Source organism: Hoplias malabaricus, chromosome 6 (genome assembly GCF_029633855.1).
Source record: "Hoplias malabaricus isolate fHopMal1 chromosome 6, fHopMal1.hap1, whole genome shotgun sequence".
NCBI classification, from domain to species: domain Eukaryota; kingdom Metazoa; phylum Chordata; class Actinopteri; order Characiformes; family Erythrinidae; genus Hoplias; species Hoplias malabaricus.
The window spans coordinates 37978185-37998937 of NC_089805.1; the positions used below are offsets into that span (position 1 = coordinate 37978185).

Below are 20753 nucleotides of genomic sequence, written 5' to 3' on the forward strand. Positions count from 1 at the left end.
AGGAGTAACAACACATCTGTCCACATCTGTACCTTAATACGATTTTTTATTGAATGTTGTGTGCTGTTTTCTGAAATATTAGTCTCCTATTTGCTAGTAGCTCAACTGAGAGCTTGGCTGTAATTCAGGGGTCAGGTGTTAAATGTCAAATGAAAGATGTTGCTGTAGTGCCTCTAATGCTCAGCTGATCTGGTGGGAGTTGGCTAGTGTAAGTTGATAAAATCCTCAGCAAATATCATGTCCACATATTTAGTTTATTATTATTACTTTTCTTATTTCAATATCTTGATGTGTGTGTGTGTGTGTGTGTGTGTGTGTGTGTGTGTGTGTGTCTCTGAGATATGCCCTTTGTGTGAGTGGAGTTGTTTGTTAATTGCATGCGGTGCTGGAGCAGAGTTTAAATGTCAGTGAAGCGGTGAGGGAGCCTCCTGTAGCGGAGCTTCCCACAGCAAAGTGCAGCGTGATAACGACCCAAACGGAAGGAGTGTAATCCCTCCCCCTCTCTCTCAATCTCTCTTCTCACTTCGCTTTAATCTTCTGTTCCTGTGAAATCCACAATCCATCCACTTTATTCTTTTCCTAATTTGGAGCACTTTCACCAGTGATAATTTCCACTTAGGAAAGGCAGCTAGAATTAAATGCGCTTTTTTAAACTGTGTCTTTAAAACTAATCCATACATACTGTTGATATTCACACATCCACTGATACAGATTTCTTTCTCAATAGTGTACATTGAATAATCTTCATTCTTTCCGACACATAGCTTTGAGTTATCTTCTCACAGTAGAAAGATGGACAGAAACATACCGATGTGAATCATGCATAGAGGTCAATTTTCATTGTTCTCTCACATATGAAAGCTGTAACTACATATTTTGTAGCCTACCAGGTCTTTCACGGGTGTTAGACGTCTCTTTATATCATTTATTGTATTTGTAAACCTCTGGATTGGACATAACTGACCATAAACGTAACATTTATTTCTTCATTTGCCCTCCCTTAAGTAAGTGGATTGTACTCAGAAATACATGGTGAAAAATGAATAAGTTGTACATAATGGCCATTTAGAGTGGAAATCAAATAAAAGGATAGTGGTCTCTAAATTGTTTGGGTTATTATAATGGAACTCTTTACATGATACAATTTAGAAGGGCTAACTAAATTATCATATATAAATGGGAAAGTAACAATTGTTCCATATTAAAGCAAATGATTTGCTGTTTTCCCAAATGTAGAAGTAGGGTTAATATGTTACAGTTCTGCTGTGAACTATGGGCTATATTCAGTCCTGTAATAATTGAGTGAGGAGCTTCTTTACAATGTGTTCTCCATGCTCTTTTTTGTATGTGGTGTTATTAATTAGTAAGGGAGTATTAACAGACAGATTTCACATGTGAGAGAAGTGTGGTGGTCTCTCTGTGACAGTCGAGCTGGGGTCAGTATGAGTGGGCATTTGCACCCCTAGTGTGAGAAGGCTGGTAATTACAGTGATACAATTAAAAGCAATGAATGTTCATAATTGCTCTGAACATCAAACTTTTCATTAACAGGCTTTAAACTCATTAAGCAGAGAGAGGCAAAGCCTGCGCCTAATGACGAGAATGAGGCTGAGACAGAAAGAGCTGGAAATGGGAAAAAAAAGAGTGTGCTGAATCATTGTGGATTTTAAAATGAGATGATTAACAAACAAACCCCTGATCCTGGAAAGGGCATGAAAAAGACCAATGGTGATGTTGATAAACACATGTCCAGGCACTTTATTGTTCTGGTTTATATGGAGTTGGATTACATACAGCTACATAAGCATCAGAGAAACAGATACGGATGTTGGATGATTAGTACTGGATAACTGCTGCCACGCAATTCATCCCAAATGTACTGAATAGTGCTCCTTTCCTCAGTCACTCTAGAGACCACAGATTCACTGCTCTACAGCACAGTGCTGGGGGCTTTATACCCTTCTGTCCCACACACGCAGAATGTCATTGATGATAATGAATTTAGGCATGTGCAGTTGCTTCAAAGGGATGCTTCTTTTGTAGAAATTATACAAAATTTGTGTGCATTTTAAATGAACTGAATTAATTAAAAATAATGGATATTAACTTTGGTTTGACTTATGGGCTGGTTTTATGAAAATTGTTTAGTGATGTTCCCAAAAGAGTATGATCATCTTTGAAGTTGTTAAAAGTTGTGTAAATTACACTTTTCACTGAATTATTTTGCTCTTAGCAGCCTGCTTTTGTTTGGATATACTACTTAAATGTAATTAGATCATTACATGTGCAGCCCATTTTCATTGAAAGATTCTTTAGGGAGTCATCTCATTCGATGGGTTTAATAAAGCTGATATTTTCAGTCTTGAAATCTGATGCGCTCGAGGTCCTGCACTCGATATGCATGTGGGCTGAATGACCACCCCGCATTGATTGAGTTCTGTATTAATGTACTAATTTTGGAAAACAGTAAACACTGCTAGGAAAAGGAAACACTGAAGGAATCTTTTGGGGGATAAAGAGTAGACAAAGCAATTACATTATAGCACCTGTGGCTACTGTGTAATATAAGGTGGACCTGGATATTTCAAACAAACAAAAAGAAACACCACAGATTAAGCTGCTGACTTTAGCTTCGAATCACTTTCAGTTAGGAGTGTGTAATAAAAAGGTTTTGGAACACTTTTATCGGCATGATGCTCTATATATAACTATGTCCAGAAGCTCTGATATTATAATATTATAATGCAGTTCTCTATGGTTTGTTTACATTCAGAAACTCCACATATTTTAAGATGGAACAATATGTTTGAGAAAGAAAATGATTGTTTGTACATGTCTGAAGTTTAACTTGTCTGTAAGTGTTTATTCACTGTTTGAATTACCACAGAAACTCATTTAACTTGAGTTGTTTAGTTTTGTAGCACTTTCAGTCTGTTTACTCCAGAATTTAAAGTTCTAACTTAAGTAATCCAAAATAGCAAAAAGATAATATAAAATTACCCACAGATGGAGCAGGAATAAAGCAACATCCTCATCTCATTCCATGGTTTTCAATGTGTAGAGGGGTATTTGTTGTCTAAGAACCCTAATGCCTTTTCTGCGCCGTGAGCAGAGAGAGAGAAAGCCTAGCATAACGAATCAAGGCCCTGTCATTTTTTTAGCCAATTACGGACACCGTAAATATATTAGATCGGTTTCAAGTAAACAAACAGACTGGAGAGCTAACAAACGGTGAGGAAACGTCCTCAGAATTTTACAAAAAGTGTTTTTAATTTACATTGTGAATGTTGCCTTGTTTGGCACTCTGACTGGTTAATGTTTTTTTGTTTTTTTTTTTTTTTCCCCCACAATCACTGTATTACTCCACCAAGCTGTTGCTAACAACTCTCACTTTAGCTGTCCTTATTAGATTATTCACCAGTAAACAAAGACCAAAACACTGTGTTCTTTAACTTTAAGAGTATACATAGATACTAATACTGATGCATTAAATAAACTTTATTTAAAACAAATACAATGAAAGATATTAATCATTGTAGTTTTAAAAGAAAAATGTACCAAGTATCATTCTTTATTTGAAAGAACATGATACAAGAAATAATGAACTCACAAACTAAACCAAAATTAAATGAATGAAGAGCGAATTCAGGTTAAGAATACAACACACACAATAAAAACAACAGACAGAGAAAACAGATACCAGTAGAGAGAAATATGGATGTATATTACAGTGATAAATATGGTGCAAACACATTCACACACTCGTTTAAAATATGCATATAACTTGCATGTTTGCTCAAACATATGTCAGTGACTACACCTGCTCAAATCTGCAGCTATGAGTCTCAAACGCTCAAGCTTCCACACACACTCTCTTTTGCACAACATTTCTAAGGTAGTGTGGTGTAAATCTTATTTGTGCATCTGTAGAACTGGGGGGGGCACTGTTCAGTGATCAGCATACACTTCTGACCAATCAGAGGAGCATGTTGGGCAGGTGTCAAATGCCATTGGCTGATGTCTCCTGATTCTGTGACTGTGTGCCTCCTACAAAAAGCCTTCTACTGAAAACAAATATGGAGGACAGACGGTCTCTGTAGTTCTTGAAATGGGGATCATCATAACACACTCCCTCTCCTGTTCTGTTGCTTAAATCATTTTATAGCAACAAGCAAATCACCTGCAATTCTATTACTATTATATTTTTACTTTATCTTTAGGTACAACAAAAAGTCAGAGGGTGTACACTTTATTGGCTCTGTGCTGCTCAGACTCTGAAAGGCATATGACATTAAATCTGTATATACCAACCACTGTTCAGGAAGAAACTTTCTGTTGTTGGCTTAGAGGCAAAGGAAATTATGTCTGTGACTGGCCACCGAAGCCAATCGTATCTACAGTCGTACTGGCACACAAACTATCATAAGCGGAGAGGCTGAGTAATATCCCGGCTCAACCCACGTTATCAAAACCCACTTGCTCAGAGCCTGGCCCCTCCAGCCCACCAGTCAAGTAAAGTGCAAACACGGCTGAGCACTATGTCAAGTCATGTACAATCAAAGGCAATGTCCACATTAACATAAACAGAGATTGCCATCATTAAAGCCATGTCTGTTTAAGTTTATAGCAACCAAATTTGTTGGATTATATTGTGACTGAAGAATGGCATTGAGCTACAAATATTAATACATGGAATTGTATTTTTTTAAAGAGAGCATTTCATCATATGTTTGGTAATAGTTATGCTAACCATAAGTTCATGTTCTGTCCATAGCCTGTATTTCTAGTATGCTATTTAGCAACAAAATATTACCTCAAAAGGATTACACTGCATAGTGGAAGTAGTATTTCTTGTAAATACTTTTCAATCACAAATGTTCTTATTATTAATAAACAGTACTGCATTTTGTTATGTACTTTGTGTTGCATTTTTATAAAAGCTACTTAAAATATATTTGCGATGTGCTTAAGAATGCTCTTTATTCACGCTGAAATTTCAATACAACACAAGTAAAACACAGCCTTTCATTGCTCTTTCTTTGAACAAGAACTGCATTAACATTCTGTTTATATTCAATATTGAGTATATTTACATCACCTGCTTATTTAAATGTCAAAACTAAAGATATGCTGAACAAAGGATTTCCTTTCACAAAACAAGACTGTATACATGAAAGTTAGCTTCCACCAAAGACAAAACTGAATACACCCTCTCTTCTTTTTTTTTTTTTTTTTTACAAACACAGACGTGTTATGCATTGCAAGTTCAGCACCTGCATTTCTGACAGAATGTGTTCGTTTCATGTTTCAGCCTTGAGCATGGAATAATCAGCCTAAATATGATTTAAAGAGTTACCTAATTGCAGTATTTAATTACTGCAGTGGAGACTGTCAAGAGAAAAGGAGCCACAGAGAGGTCAGAATGAAGTGTGTTAGTGATCTGAGATTTCATCAGTCAAAACTGTAAAATGCACCTCCCATTGGAGACCATAATGTTTTTTTTTTTCTTGTTATTGCTTACTGAAGACCCCAATAAGTTCACTCTTTGAATGATACCCCCCCCCTTCTCTCTCTCTCTCTCTCTCTCTCTCTCTCTCTCTCTCTCTCTCTCTCTCTCTCTCTCTCATGTCCCCCCCACCACCCTATCAACAGAGAGACTGGCGAGGAAAACTGGGACACAGAGGGCTGCCAAACACTCCCATCCCCGGCAGTCCACACCAAATGTCTCTGCAGCAAGATCTCCACATTTGCAGTTTTAGCACAGAAAGCTAAAGACCTGGTGAGTCCAAACTTTACCTTCACACCTCGCATACCTCTCACACACACTCAGGACTGTCCTGGTGCAGGGCCTACACCAAGTAGGATTCTGTATATTGCTGAGAATGAGGTTTCTGACTTGTACATAACTTGTAAAAACATGTACCCAGGCAAAGAACTATATAGGAACAAAACCTTGGTCCAATAAAAAATGATTTTATTTGGTACTGTGAGTCTTCCTGGCCCTTTGTAGGCCCATTGGTTTTACAAAATAATTTTTGACTAATATTTAGTGTAGCTGCTTGGCTAAAGGCTTACACTCACATTGGCCAAAAGCAGGTCTTTGAGTAATACCATAGGAGAAGAAACTTTTAAGTGGTTTCATTTGAGAAATATGAATTGAAAAGGGCAACATTAAAAGAGAGCCTAGGACTCAAAGTCCCTTTGGGGAATGATCAGTGGTTCCTTTATGGAATTAGTCCAAGTCATTTCAATTCTATAACAGTATAGGCATTGATTTCCAACAGCACTGCAAAACGGGGCAATCAGAACCAATTTCTTGTTTGTGTCATCTCCTACACTAAATATCTTCATTTAGAATCAGATGACAGAGAATGTTCTCCAATATCACACCATTGTTTTCCTCGTGGCTGGGTTGGTAATGAGCTGAGGTTCATGCAGCGATGTGTCTTGAGGTAAACACGGGGTAAATGCTGCATTCGCTGGTAATTATTTGACTGTGAGAGGTTGGAATATTGGGCTGAAAGATGAAAAATTAGATGCTCCTCAAGATCCGAAAGGAAGGGTTTGAGAGACAGTTAGATTATTCTCTCTCTGTGTGAGCTTGGCAGGTGGTGAGAGGTGGGTGGGTGTCACATGAACATTATATGTCACAGGAGCATGTGCCTGTTTGTTGTTTATGTTTTGAATCAGTTATTGCAGTCATAGTAGCTGTAGGCAATCTAAGCATTCATATATAAGTCAGTGAATACAAGAGTCTACCTTTTCTATGAAACCATTATTATTTAGCTTCCTCTCTCTTAGATTTACTATTGGGACATTTATTTATTAACACAGTGATTGCATTGCGGATTGGGTATCGGTGTTATACTAAATCACTTTCCTTAGATTATATTCATTTCTGACTAATCAAATCCTTTGGAATCCTTCATCTTATTTCAACACTTGGAAATGCCAACTCTCTCCATTACATTGTCTGAAAATTTCTTGAGAAAAAACTCCAATTTGCATGCTTTAAATTAGCAAGGAATAAAGTCTGGTTACATATATGTTTTCTCTTTCTCCTGAAAGTCACCAATTTGGAGTAGCTCTGGCCCTGGAATATGAATGTTGGTGTTATGTTGGTGTATTTTTGATTGTTATTTTTGTTTAGCTTTATATTTTAACCTGAAAATATTATAGCTTAATTTAATATGAATTACCAACAAATCATTTAAATTGAATATGTACGGTTTAAATGTAGAAACTATTAAACAATCATGAATTACAAATAGTTTAGTTGAAGGCATTACATTTCAAACACATGTTTTAGTTCATCTTTTCTGTCCATACATAGACTTGTATCTACAAAAGAGTAACTTTATAAATGAGGAAAACACTCATAAGTTGAATTTGATGGTTTAAAATGTTTTCTTCAATCTAAAAAGGTTAATTCAATTTAAAAGGTTAATTCAATCTAATTTTGAATCACTTCGGCTGTTCCATTTGTCATGAAATTTCACCAATGTGTAAAGCTTGTAGTTTCATATTATGTCAAATATTGAACTACATTAAAAATGGAGATATAAGATTTTGTTACTAGAGCAAATATAAACTATTAATACATTGTCACCACCTAGATTTCGAACTGCAAAACCAAATATATTCCAAAAAATTACAGTCAAGAAGTAAGTCATGCATAGTACTGTTTATTAAACTGGGAATACTGTTTATTTTGCTCATTAGAAATTACCACCAAATAGTTAAAGATTGTGAGTCTAGGAGATAAAATTACGTATTTGTTTAGGCTCATATGGATTTTTCTTGCCACCTGGCATTTTGAATATGAACCACGTTAAAGTAAGTGAACTCACATGTTTTTCCCTCAGACTCAGAGACAGCTAGTGTATGATAAACGTGTTTTTCAGAAACTATGCACATTTAAAATCATTCGTAATAACAGTATATCATCGCTTTGCAGAAACTAATAGCAAGTCTCTGAAAAACGACGTGACCTTTCTGCCTTTTATTCCTTCTGATTTATTTTCATACCACTTTTTATCGTATTGACTGATTCCCTTGTGTTGTACCAATAGAGGAGCCGCCATATGGCCAGGGCCTACACTGGCCCATGCCATTCTCTCTCTCTCTCTCTCTCTCTCTCTCTCTCTCTCTCTCTCAGAGGCTGACCCACTTTTGTATATCGTGGTAGAATTTTTTTCCCCTCTCTTCATGAAGGCCCCGCATTAAAGTGATTGATATGTGCAGCGGGTGAAAGGGATGCTGGGAAATGGAAAATAGCCTTGAGGAATGAGCAATACGAGGTGGAGAGAATAGAGCTACAAGCCAGTCTCTGTCACCCAGAATCTGGACCACACACAGCTGGCTAATGCCAACAGTGCTGTTTTAACTGAGCTCAGGCACTTACTCAATCTCTCATTCACTCATTCACTCACTCATTCACTTACACACACATACAAACACACAATAACTATTTGAGAAGGTGTTTAGGTGTGGTCAGTGTAGCAAAGTTGGTAATAACTCTGCTTTCCAGACTGGGGATAATTTACCTGCTCAGGTGACAGTAATACACTACACCTATAGTGCATACAGGCCTTGGTAGAGAATCCTAACACCACATTCAAACACGTCTGTCACACGAATAAAAACTAAGTCTCTCTGGATTAGAGCATCTGTCAAATGCTGTAAATGTGAAAGGTGTCTGTAAAGAGAGATAGGATCCAGAGGAAACTTAAACCTTGCAAGTGAAGTGAGAGCTTATTTGTCTGTTGGTTTTTTTAGAGAGGCAGGAAGAAAACAACAGGGTGGAATGATAAACTGGACAGAGGAGTAGATGAGAAAGAGCTGATAGAGAAGATGCTGCTGAAGGAGTTTTCACTGCAACTATAGAGCAGTCAAGAGGAAAACTCTAGCTCTGACACCTCCATTCCAGTCTGAGCTCTCTATTCTCTCAGAAAAGTGCTTACTTATCAGCCTGGGGTTGTCTGAATTTAGTGGAGAGTTCAGAGGATTTTTTTGAAGATCTGTCATTCATGCTTGTGTTTCTGCTACATTTTTTTTCCTCTCTGGGGAAGAGAAGCCCTTTTAGACAAGAGCATCAAGGCTCGCTGTTTCCTTTTATTACTCCATCTAATGCTGGTCCATTATCCGAAATGTCTGCCTCAGTCTGTCAGGCTTAATGGATGCAATTCTGCTTTCCCCTCATCTATAGGGAAACTATATGCTGACTCTTACGTCATGTGTAAATTATGCAATTATGGCCAGCACTTGTGCCATGATGTGCAGTGGAAATGACATAAAATCAAGGAAATACAGACTTTTAATTTTTAACTTGTTATTTATAATTTGAGTCAGCTATTATTAATGAGTGAAATCATCTGTGTTGAATGCTATTTTACTTATAATATCCTACAGTTTAATACACATAGAGCTTGATATGATTATCAGCACATGTAATTTAATATTCATATTTTATTTTTATACTCTAATAGCTTTAGATAATACTTTGCAGACTGATATGAGTTTGAGATAATCATTGCCACACGTATATTCCAATAAACAGCAGAACCTCTCTGTCTTTTTCAATTTTTAATTTTTTGTCATAAATACTGCTTTGTATATTGTAGCATATTTATTTCATGCTACATGTTAGGTATCATGATAGGTGGTCATAGACAGCCTGACAGTGAGGGATGAGATGCCAATTGTGTTTATCAGTGGAATAGTGTTCAAATGTGATGTGGTTATTGACTGTGGGAGTGTTATTGGCAATGTCTTTACTTGATGCTTATAAAAATGTTCATTATCAGTATGTCTGGTCTACGTACAGAGTGAGGGACAGAAAGCATGTGTTTCTTATATACAGTACGCTTGCTTTGTAATAGCTCAGCTTATAATGACACTCTTCTGCAAGTGAGGTTCAAACTGAGTTCATCCATTTTGACTGCATCCATTCAGATGTTAATTGCTGTTTCAGCTGTGATTGCTAGTGTACTCTAGGCCAGGAATTAAAATATTATCATACGTTACAGCAGCCAAACGCTACACAGCAGTATGTGGCTGACTTTGAATTCTTTTAACTATGGCATATTTTGAAGTGAAACACAGTATCAGGGAGGGTCTGGCCTTCTCTTGATAATACACTTAGCAATACACTGAGCACTGCATTGTGTGATCCAACTAAAGTACATGCCACTAAAGTTCCTGGGCATTAAGAACCAGAGGGAAATGGGCATAAGAATCAATGCAGAGAAACAGATGGACAAATATATATTTTGTGAGGAGCAAATACATATAGATGGAAGATTACAGGATATCTAGGATTTTATGTTTTGAATGGAATAGAAGGAGTCCCATATATATGGGACCTACATCTAACAAAATTATTTATTTTTTTTTTTAAGGTAGACATAAAAAATGGCATTATTCTCCACTGGCTTTGTTTAAATATATGGAAACAATACAACACAAAAGCCTAATGAGAACAATTGTAAAGGAGAAAAATACATTCTTGCATGAGGCAGCTGAGTTATCTGCTTCAGGAAGCATTGGTTTTTCTGACAAGAGTGTTCCATTGCATGAAACACTATAGCACAACATTACAAAATGCCAATAAACATAAATATAAGGTGGTGCAGAAAATTGCTAGTTTAGCTGCTTGGCTGAGCAATACATTGCAGTCACTTGTACAGTTAGAGATGGGTTTTACTGCTACTCAGCGTGTGCACACACATGTATCTATTATTAGATCATGATGACATCAAAATAGCGTTGATATGAAGGATTTAATGGGAAAATTTACTCTTTTTTTAATTTATAGAAAGATGACTATTAATCATGTGACAGGTTGTGTTATTGAGTTTGCATCATACATCTCATCCCCCTCAGTTGGAGAACAACTGGTCCGTTATACCCTAATCTTTGTATATGCAGATATATCTTTAAAACCGTTTTTATATATGATCCTTTCCGGACATTTTCCAGGATTGTCCTTTCATGCATGTAGCCCACAGTGGTAAATTGTCCATGTGTGAATCATTCTACCCCATTGGTAATACTGGATATCCCAACAGCCATAGTCATCCATTTCACATTTTTAAATGTCTTTGTGCTCAACGGAAGGTTCATGATAGAAGTGCCATCAACACGCCCACTCAGTCGCCATGATTTCTCTGGGCAATGACCTGCTCTGTTCGCACATGGGCTCAATTACTTGGACTTTATACTACGAAACTGGCTGAAAAAAAGTCTGTTTAGTATCCAGTACAGCTGATGTGAATATTTGTTCTCACACACAGCTCCTCTGGGTAATGAATTGCCCAGCTTAAGAAACATAAAATTAACCTGGATTTCTGACACTGCTGTTATCTACCATACTTTATCTAACTATTCACTTTTTGAATATTAATACACTTAATATCCATATTAATTTTAGAGGATTTTTTTGTTTGTTTGTTCATTTTTTGTGCATTTTTACTTATTTATTTATTTATTTTACATAAATTGAATATACCACCTGCCATTTAGACAAAGCCAAAATGTCACGACAAATGGATTAATAGAAATATTCCATTCATTCATTGTTGAAACCGCTTATCCGGTTTAGGGTCGCAGTGATCCTAGAATCACTGGGCGCAAGGTGGGAACACACTCTGGAGGGGGCGCCAGTCCTTCACAGGGTGACACACACTTACACATTCACTCACACCTATGGACACTTTTGAGTCGCTAATCCACGTACCAACGTGTGTTTTTTGGACTGTGGGAGGAAACCGGAGCACCCGGAGGAAACCCATGCAGACACAGGGAGAACACACGACACTCCTCACAGACGGTCACCCGGAGGAAACCCACACAGACACAGGGAGAACACACCACACTCCTCACAGACGGTCAACCGGAGGAAACCCACGTGGACACGGGGAGAACACACCAAACTCCTCACAGACAGTCACCTGGAGCTGTGTGACTGCGACAGTACCTGCTGCGCCACCATACTTCCCCCAAAACGTTACAGAATCACAAAAAAAAAAAAAAAAAAAAAACTATTGATACATTAATTTAAAGAGAAACTTAACATTTATCTTATTCCTTTCCCTTTTTCCCTTTGTTACATTATGCAGCAATATACAGCAAAAAGCGCCACATGTAACACAGACAAACAACTGAAAGAATCTGAAAGGATTTTGCCGGCTGACATCCGCGTCACACTGACCTAATGCTGGAGGCTAACTTTGCCAATCGACACCTATCAATTTTCTGCCTCCTTTCGGAAACTGGCATTATAGCCCACTGGCTGCTGCCTGCTGCTGGAATGCCTGGTGACATTTGCAGATGGGGGAATAAACAGCACCATTAGTGCACAGTCATTTTCCTTCCATTAGCCAGGCAGTGTACAGGTCAGTGCATCTTCATCAGTAATGTTCTCCAGAAATCAGCCAAACACTCCACTCAACTGGAAAGACCTTTACCATAACACTGAGAGGAAACTTTTGCAGAACATCAGATAGCAGAGAGAGAGAGAGAGAGAGAGAGAGTGTGTTGCTGCAGCAGGGCTTTCTCATGCTTCTTCTCTATCTCTCTCTCTCTTTTATTTTTTTTTTTTAACTCCACCAGAGTGCTAAAACTTGCAACAGACTGTGATTATTGTGAAAACCATGTCTATTTATGCTGAGTGTAACAATCATTTGAACAGCAGATTTCAGAAAGGGATGTTAGACTTTACACTTTTCCAAAGGTTGCCTTTTTCTTTGTTCTTACCGGCATGAGAGGTTTTTTTTTTTTTTTTTTTTTTTGTGAATTCATCAGTACTGACAAAAGCAAAATTTCTGGAACTCTTGCCTCAGTAGTTTTGTGTTGTTTACAGTTTGAATCATCATCATCATTGGCCAGGGTTGAACTTTTTCTTCCCACACACTGGTGTGGATGCACTATTATTTGGCATGACTCAGTTTGAAATAGGATCGGGTGCTTCTCCATAACTTTTCCACGCTTCAGTGTGCCCACCCACTTGTCCTCATGAGACAGTGCTCACTTACTCAGAGACGTTATAATAGAACAAACAAGTTCAGTAGTTAAAACTGAATTCCAGGCAGTTTATTGTCAATACGTGTTCACAACTGCACATGACCGAAAACGTATATATTTTTGTTAGGATTTGAATTTTGTGATGTCAGGGACTGATTTTGGCTGATGAGTTCTGTATCAGTAGCACTCATCTGATTTATTCCATAGGTACTGGAGTGTGCTCCATCACTCCAGGAAACGCATTGCTGAATAGGTTTTCCATTGAGCACGATGAATGTAGGATGCTCCAGAGCATTTTCCACCACAGGGCATTTGTATGGGGATTATACTGTACAAAACACCTGGGCCAGCAATGAGTTCATCTTAAAGTAGTGGAAATCAAACTTTGATATATATTTTGTAACTTTAAACTGCAGAAAAAAAAAAAACATTATCTGATATTTGGAATGATATCTGGAACAGAGGTAATGCCTGCGAGCATAAATGACCATCTTAACCTCAGTGCTAACAGCTTATCCATGGTTGTGAGTTGGAGGCATAGGAGAGGCTATGTGTGGGGGGGGGCACAATTTTGGATTAACCTCTATGTTTAATAGAAAAGAAAGGGAGGGGGCAGGATTAAGCCAATGCTGTCAGGCCGTTTACAGTGGAGGGGGTATCGGCTGCTAATCCTGTTTATTTCCTGCAAAGTCTGCCTTAGACAGATTGACATTTCCTGGCTGGGCTAGAACTATTTGCGGGAGCTACAGATACCTTATATATTTAAAGTATGGAGACAGAAGCTGGCTTGTGCTGCCATTATCTGTCCAGCAGTGACTACAGGTCCCAAGAGCCTGGTGTTTGCCATGCCAATGACATAGTGTTTCAGCTCCATGCCAATCAGTTACCCAATGATGGATGATGGGAGTCGTAGGCAGTGAGTGGATAGTGGCTTTTTTGGCCATAACAATTTGTCGTGTGTCAGTTTCTCTGTGCAACATAATGGCTTTCAGCTGATTTATTGGTGTACAAGATCAAATGAGAGGCATTCAAGTAGAGACAAAAGGCGCTCACACACACATGCATACCACCATACACACATCACCACCACCACTGAGTCCGTTCAGTATTACTTCCCAAACAGATGCACACACACACACACACAAACACACGCGTGGTGTCCTGCACTAGAGGACTAACCTGCCTTGCATGCTAAAAGGCTGTAGCTGACTGGCTGAAGGACGAAGGCCATTCTGTATCTGGGGATACTCTTTTGTCCACTAATCTGCCTCTGGCTTGTTGACACATCTTCTGTCCCTGTTGCTGTACCCTCAAACACAAACACACACACACACACACACACACACATACATACAATTGTTTGAATTGTTTTAACACAATTGCAAAACATGGCCGAATGGGACAGCCCTGGCCTTATGGTGAGGCAAGCAGGCTATTCCCATTGCTGGCAGAAACATTGGGGGTTGTGGGAGTGGAGGAATAGCACTGAGGTGCCCTTGAGCAAGGCACCCAACCCCAAACTACTCCCAGGATTTCAGGGATAGCTGCCCACTGCTCTGGATGTGTGTGCTCACTACTGCTCATGTCCTGTGGCATGTTTTGGAAGGCAAATCTTAGGGGCCTGATTGGTAGGTGGTTTGGCTACTCAAAAGTGTCCATAGATGTGAGTGTGTGAGTTAATTTTTGAGTGTGTGTTACCCTGCGATGGACTGGCGCTCCCTCCAGCGTGTTCCTGTCTTGCGCCCAGTGTTTCGTGGTAGGCTACCAACTCACTGTGACCCTGAACTGGATAAGTGGTTACAGGCAATGAATGAATGATTGACTGAATGAAATGGCCATTAAGACAAGTTATTTAGTTTAAAGGCTAAGCACCACTTAATGGACCTTCATGAATATTTCACATTATTTAATTACTGACATATATAAGTATGAATTACAATTAAAATAGCAGCTTAATTTGCTTTAAAACTGACAATTTTACTAAATTGACAGAAAAACCCGAGCTCGCTACGGAAATTCTTGAACGCAACCGTGACGTCACTGGTGGACAACAGCTGAACAACGCCGCGGTAAAACACCGTTATGACTGACTGTTATGACAGTATCTAGCTAAATAACCAACATTATTCATGACAATAGCCTAGCAATAAGCTAAACTCAAATGTAGAGGTACCGTTATTCTTGTAAATGTGATCGAAGTCGAACTCGAATTCATCCGACACTAAACCTCCGTAATGCAGCTACGTAGCCGAGTATAATCTGAGACACCGAGTTTAGCGAGTCAAGCTAACGTTAACTAACACCAACTAAAACAGGCGAAGTGAGTGTCCTTACCCTGTTTACCTCCATGTTACAGAGGCTCTTGAACACCTTTCGTTGGTGTCCTTACATGCCCATATTGTTGGAAAAGCACCAGTGAAATGAGCTACAGATAACGGAGTGAGCGGATGGTCCTTTCCTAAGTGCCTGTTTAAAGTTGATAAATTTAGTCCATTTTATGGATATTTTGGGATCTTAGGGCCATTTAGGGCGGCACAGTGGCTTGGTGGTTAGCACGTTCGCCTCCCAGCGCTGGGATCTTGGGTTCAAGTCCCATCTGGGTGGAGTTTCCATGTTCTCCCCGTGTCTGCGTGGGTTTCCTCCGGGGGCTCCGGTTTCCTCCCACAGTCCAAAAAACATGGAGGGTAGGTGAATTGGCTTCTGTAATAACTGTCCTGGTGTGTGAGTTAATGAGTGTGAATGTGTGTGTGCCCAGATATGGATTGGCGCTCTGTCCTGGGTGAAATCCTAGTGCCCGATGCAGTCCTCCAGGTGGACGGTCGTTCCTGGTCGAGAGTACGCTGTGCGCGTTTGGCTGCCGCTTCTCGCCAGTGTGTGTGTGAATTGAGCGTTCTGAGCAGTGTGGATTGTAAAGCGTCCTTGGGTGTCTAGAAAGACGCTATATAAGTGTAACGATAATAATAATAATTTGTGCACAGATGTCCCACTGTACATTGAATGATTGCAGCCAAAAACAACACACCTTTTCGTCATTTTGCATTAAATTAAGTGTAACTTCTAGAGTTGTTGTCCACCATCTACGTCACAGGCAAGACGCCTATTAGAGTTTCGGAACACCGTTGGGGGGGGAGGGACCAACAGTCTTTTAAACCTTATTCCTTGAATTAGTAAGAAATAACATGTTTTCTGACTATCAGTAAACACAAGTTAGGAACTCAAATTGCACTGTATTTATTTGTTTGATACTTTCATATCGCTGGTGCTTAGCCTTTAAGGATATACATCTGAAAATAAGGAAGCAGAAACACCACTGCTAAAGACAGGGAAAGTCAGTGATTTTCATTAAAGAATGAAGGGTAAGCAAACCCAAAATTTCCATTTTCCATTTCAGTAGTTCAGGGGAAAACCCTTAGACAACCAAAGATGTAACCATCAGATTAACAGCACTTGAAGAGTCTATTTGTAAGAGATAGGAGAAAAGCATGCTGAATTCTTCCTTCTAATCTGAGGACCTATATTAAAATGTTTCTATATAGTAACTGTGATATGTACATTAATGTGCATGTATATGCATATAAATGTAACTATATAGTGTAAATGTATTCATTTGTATGTAAAAAGACTATTTCTAACTCTAACTTTGTTTATGATGCTGTGCCCTGAAAATCTACCAACACACATTCACACAGACAAACAGTGAAAATCTAGTGGATAGCTGTCACCTCTTATTTGTTGTTTTCATGGCTGTAAGATTCCTTATCTCTGAGCTGAAGGGTCCAGTCACATAGCATCACGTAAATGCTAAAACCCCTCCAAATTCATCGGCCTTGAGCACGTCTTGAAAGTGTGTCACTTGTCCATTTCTGAAAGTATGTCAGCCAAAGCCCAACCGAGGCAGCCTTATCACAGTTTTAGACTTCTGAACTTTGAAACGAAGGCGACCTCTCAGCGGAACAAATGTTCCAGTGGCATGTGACCATATGTATTTAACCCTGTGTTCCCACCGTCACCTCAGTAATACATGTCATTAGCATTAAATGAAAATCAAGCAGCGTACAGAGGCCAATTCAGTTTGAGGCACTGAGGCATGGAGCAAGGACTTTGTGAAGGGTTTTACCTTTACACAGGGAACTTGGATAGCTAGTAAACTCATTTATATGACTTATAATTTAATTCCATAGACTGGAAAAACTGAGGGAGTTTCATTCCTGTTTAATACATATATTAAAAATCAGAGTGAGGCCAATGTAAGCTGCACCCCCAGTTTTGCTGTCGCATCAGACTTGATCATGATGTATGTTGATGCAGACACAAGGGCTAAGCTTTTCCTTATCCATTTGTCACATCTGTCTAAATATTCTACAGACTTAGACACCCTACTGCTTATGAAAAATATCCTTGCTCAGGTGGACGTTGACTGATGAACTGTTATATTGCATTGCCAAACATGTATTCCATTTGATCCTATTCCATGTCAGTGAACACATTTGTCAGTGTGGTGATATTATACTCTGTCAAAAAGGTACTGAAAGTACCTTTTAATACGTGGGTAAATGTTTGTGAACACCTGCTCATCCAGCATTTCTTCTGAATATAAGCGCTTGGCAGTTTGTTCATATTTTTGCTTTTATTTTGGAACATTTTTGTTAGGATTTGGTTAAATAAACATTAGTGAAGATAGATATTAATGTTAGTTCTGGAACACAAACCCCACTCCATCTCATCTTAGGGGTATTGCATGGTGCTTCATCACTCCAGAGAATGTGATCCCACTCACTGAGGCCAATATTTCATACTCCCAAAGCCCACACTTGCCACTGAGCATAGTGTCCGTCAGCTCATGTGCATCCCATTTGACTTTATGATAAAGAATATACAAATGGTATGTGTAAAAATCTAATACCTGACTATAGCCCAGATTGTCCCCTATTGGCTGACACAATAATATGAAGGCACACGATGTCCGGTGGACTCTTTTAGTGGTCAATGGCACAAAATGCCAAAATGTCTTTGTCATTGCAACCATTATTTTAGCTCTCCCCCACACTGTGATCGATATTGAACCTCACTTCTGTGGTGTTTTCCAAGTTCATGCTAAAAAGCCTTAGCAGATGTTGCTGGATAGAACAGTTCTGGATCAAACCGTTCTTTAACAATTACTCAACACCACTGATGGAATGTTGGATTGAAAAACAAGCCCCAGGGCCTGAGTAGGACTGGTTGATGGATCTGGAAGTTCTTATGCTGAGCTTTGGGCCTTTGTCATGGTCTCAGACTCCCCGCTGCCCTGACAGCCATCTCTCCCACTCTGCCACACTCTGCGCCACTTCTCTGATAACAAGTGTCCTGGGAAGATGAAGGATAGGCTAGCAGATGCTAAAGTAGGTGCTGCATCTCCTGATGTTGCAGTAAGAGGCATCTAAACAGAAGGTAGAGTCTCAGAGGTCTTAGACCTACTTTAGAGCTCAAAGGGTCCTAACCGGTTGATTAATGCAGACTTTAAATTTGTCTTAATTTTTGTTTTTGTTTTTTTGGCTTTGCTTATTTTTCCTGCTCATGCCTTCTTCTCTGCCTCTTGCTGTCCTCAAGCTCAGCCCAGCTTTATCCCACTGCCTTATCCCTTGTCGTCCATGTTGAGCTCCACCCTTTCATTTCCCTCTTCCCCTTTCTCTTTGTCATAATGAGTTATTGCGGAATAAAAGGGGGATGTGGGAGAGCGAGGGATAAACGAGCTCTCAGCAGTGCGTGGGGTAGGAGAAGTAGGTTAAACTTGCCGGGGCTGAAAATAGACCCTGCTAGCACTTGTTAGGAGACTCATATTGCTTCAGGGACTGCTGGGATAGGCTGCCCATGATAGCTGCTATAATTTGTGGGATCTGGCACCCAGGAACCAATCAGAGGCTAGGAGAGATGTGTCCATATCCCCCAGTCCACCTCGCTTATTTAGGACAGCGGTATGGAGGCCTGAGGCAGGAGGTGTCTCAATGAACACGGGTCCTGTCCCATGGAGGTCTATCCCACTCTCCATTTCTCTTTTGGTCTTTTCTCTCTGTGGAGGCAGCATACATGTTCATATGACCTCTCCACCGAAAGCACTTTTGATTAAATTTTGCCTTGTAGCACAGCTGAGGACTGATACAGTATACATGGAGGCTGGGGTGTGTGTTTGATGAAGTCTAGAGTACAACTTTCCAACAACTTTAAAATATTATTGTATATGTCCAAAACCTTGCTTTTGAGGGGGTTCTTGTTCTGCATTGCTCGCTAGCAGCTTAACACACAGTGAGCCTACATTTTGTAGAAACCCGTGTCAGTCAGTTTTAGAAAATTAATCCAACTGAAAAAGTTCCACCCCTACATTCAGGGGCTGGGTGATCTAATATAGTAATCAGGCAGTTAAGCCATCCAATCTCTTGTTCCAAAAAAAGAAAAAAAAAAAAGTTTGAACTGAGTTTTTACAGTCCTGTGGTTTATAAAGAAAGCTTGTGATGTATATGCTCAAAGCATTTTAAGTAGTGAGTGGTATTTGGATATAAAGACTTTCAGGAGGTATAGTAAAATTGTCATAAGAGCAGTCAGCTACTGCAGTTAATAACAGAATTACAAGGCTAGGAATGAAATCATGATTATATTATTTACAAATATTGAGTTTCTGTTCCATTAAAGAGACTGTAGAAAGAGTCTGCATAGTATCTTTTTGCCATTATTCTGAAAAGCCTGTCCTACACCTGCTGCTAAATAACAGGTTTGTAAACAGGTCAAAGTCATGTCAATTGCTAGGCCCATTATAAATTAAGAGTAGAATGATTTTCTATTGAACTAGATTTGTTTCATCCTTTTAATATGATTAATACATGAGTCTCTGTTCTGAAAGACCCCGGTTTGGCATCAATCCTGAATCTCTCTCCTCTTCAACCCTGTAAACAATTCTCTCAGGCTCTTTCTTCCTTCCTTCTTTAGTCATTTTTGATCATGGATATGTCACTGGCTTTAGGGATATTTGACAGACTAGGGTAGAATTGAAAAGCAGCTTCTCTCCACAGGGATGACAGGACGGACTCTTGCTCTTCCTTCTGCCTTCCCTCTGCTACCTACTGTCAAAGGCTGATTTAAGTTAGGATGGTATATATATATATATATATATATATATATATATATATATATGTTTTTTTGTTTTTTGCAGAGTGCGCCCTACCAGCCATATTTTACGAACGCCAACGTCTTTAGAGGAACCAGTGGAGCCAGCCCAGGCTAGCTATCATAGGGATTGTTATTAGCATGCTGTGGGCAGCATGAAAGATAAAAGCTTGGCAGGGGATTTTCCTTTTTCTTTGCCACCTGCATGGACTGCACCTGCCGACTCTGCCCACCATACTGTAACCATAAAACTTTCATAAAGCCACCAGCTTTGAATTCTCAAACTCTTTTTCTAGCCTTAGCTTTTTATTCTCACTCTCATTTTCCTCTGCTCTCACAGTCACTACACACTCCTCTGTGTGGATCAGTGCCAAGTCTTGCATGAGAGCTACTAGTCAATGTGAGTATTTGGTGGGAAATATAGGGCCAAAGGTTTTGAGAAAGCAGAAATTAAATATCGAAAAAGGAGAGGACTGGTATTAATATTGAGAGTTTTAAAAACGGCTTTCACTTTGAAAACAGCTCTGGCTGTTTTGACAGGAGGGCAGGATCTAGTCAGCCACTGGCTGCTGGAGATAAGCCCTGCCCAAAGT

General features: G+C 39.3%; 1 protein-coding gene across 7 annotated transcripts in view; it reads left to right on the forward strand.

The window, feature by feature from the left end:
* The window catches only part of adgrb2 (adhesion G protein-coupled receptor B2), a 341993-nt gene that overhangs the window by 244383 nt on the left and 76857 nt on the right, over positions 1–20753 (forward strand). For all 7 annotated transcript variants that reach the window (XM_066673975.1, XM_066673976.1, XM_066673980.1 and 4 more), the window contains one exon: positions 5653–5779. In XM_066673975.1, the coding sequence (XP_066530072.1) occupies positions 5653–5779 (127 nt within the window). The remainder of the gene's footprint in view (positions 1–5652; positions 5780–20753) is intronic.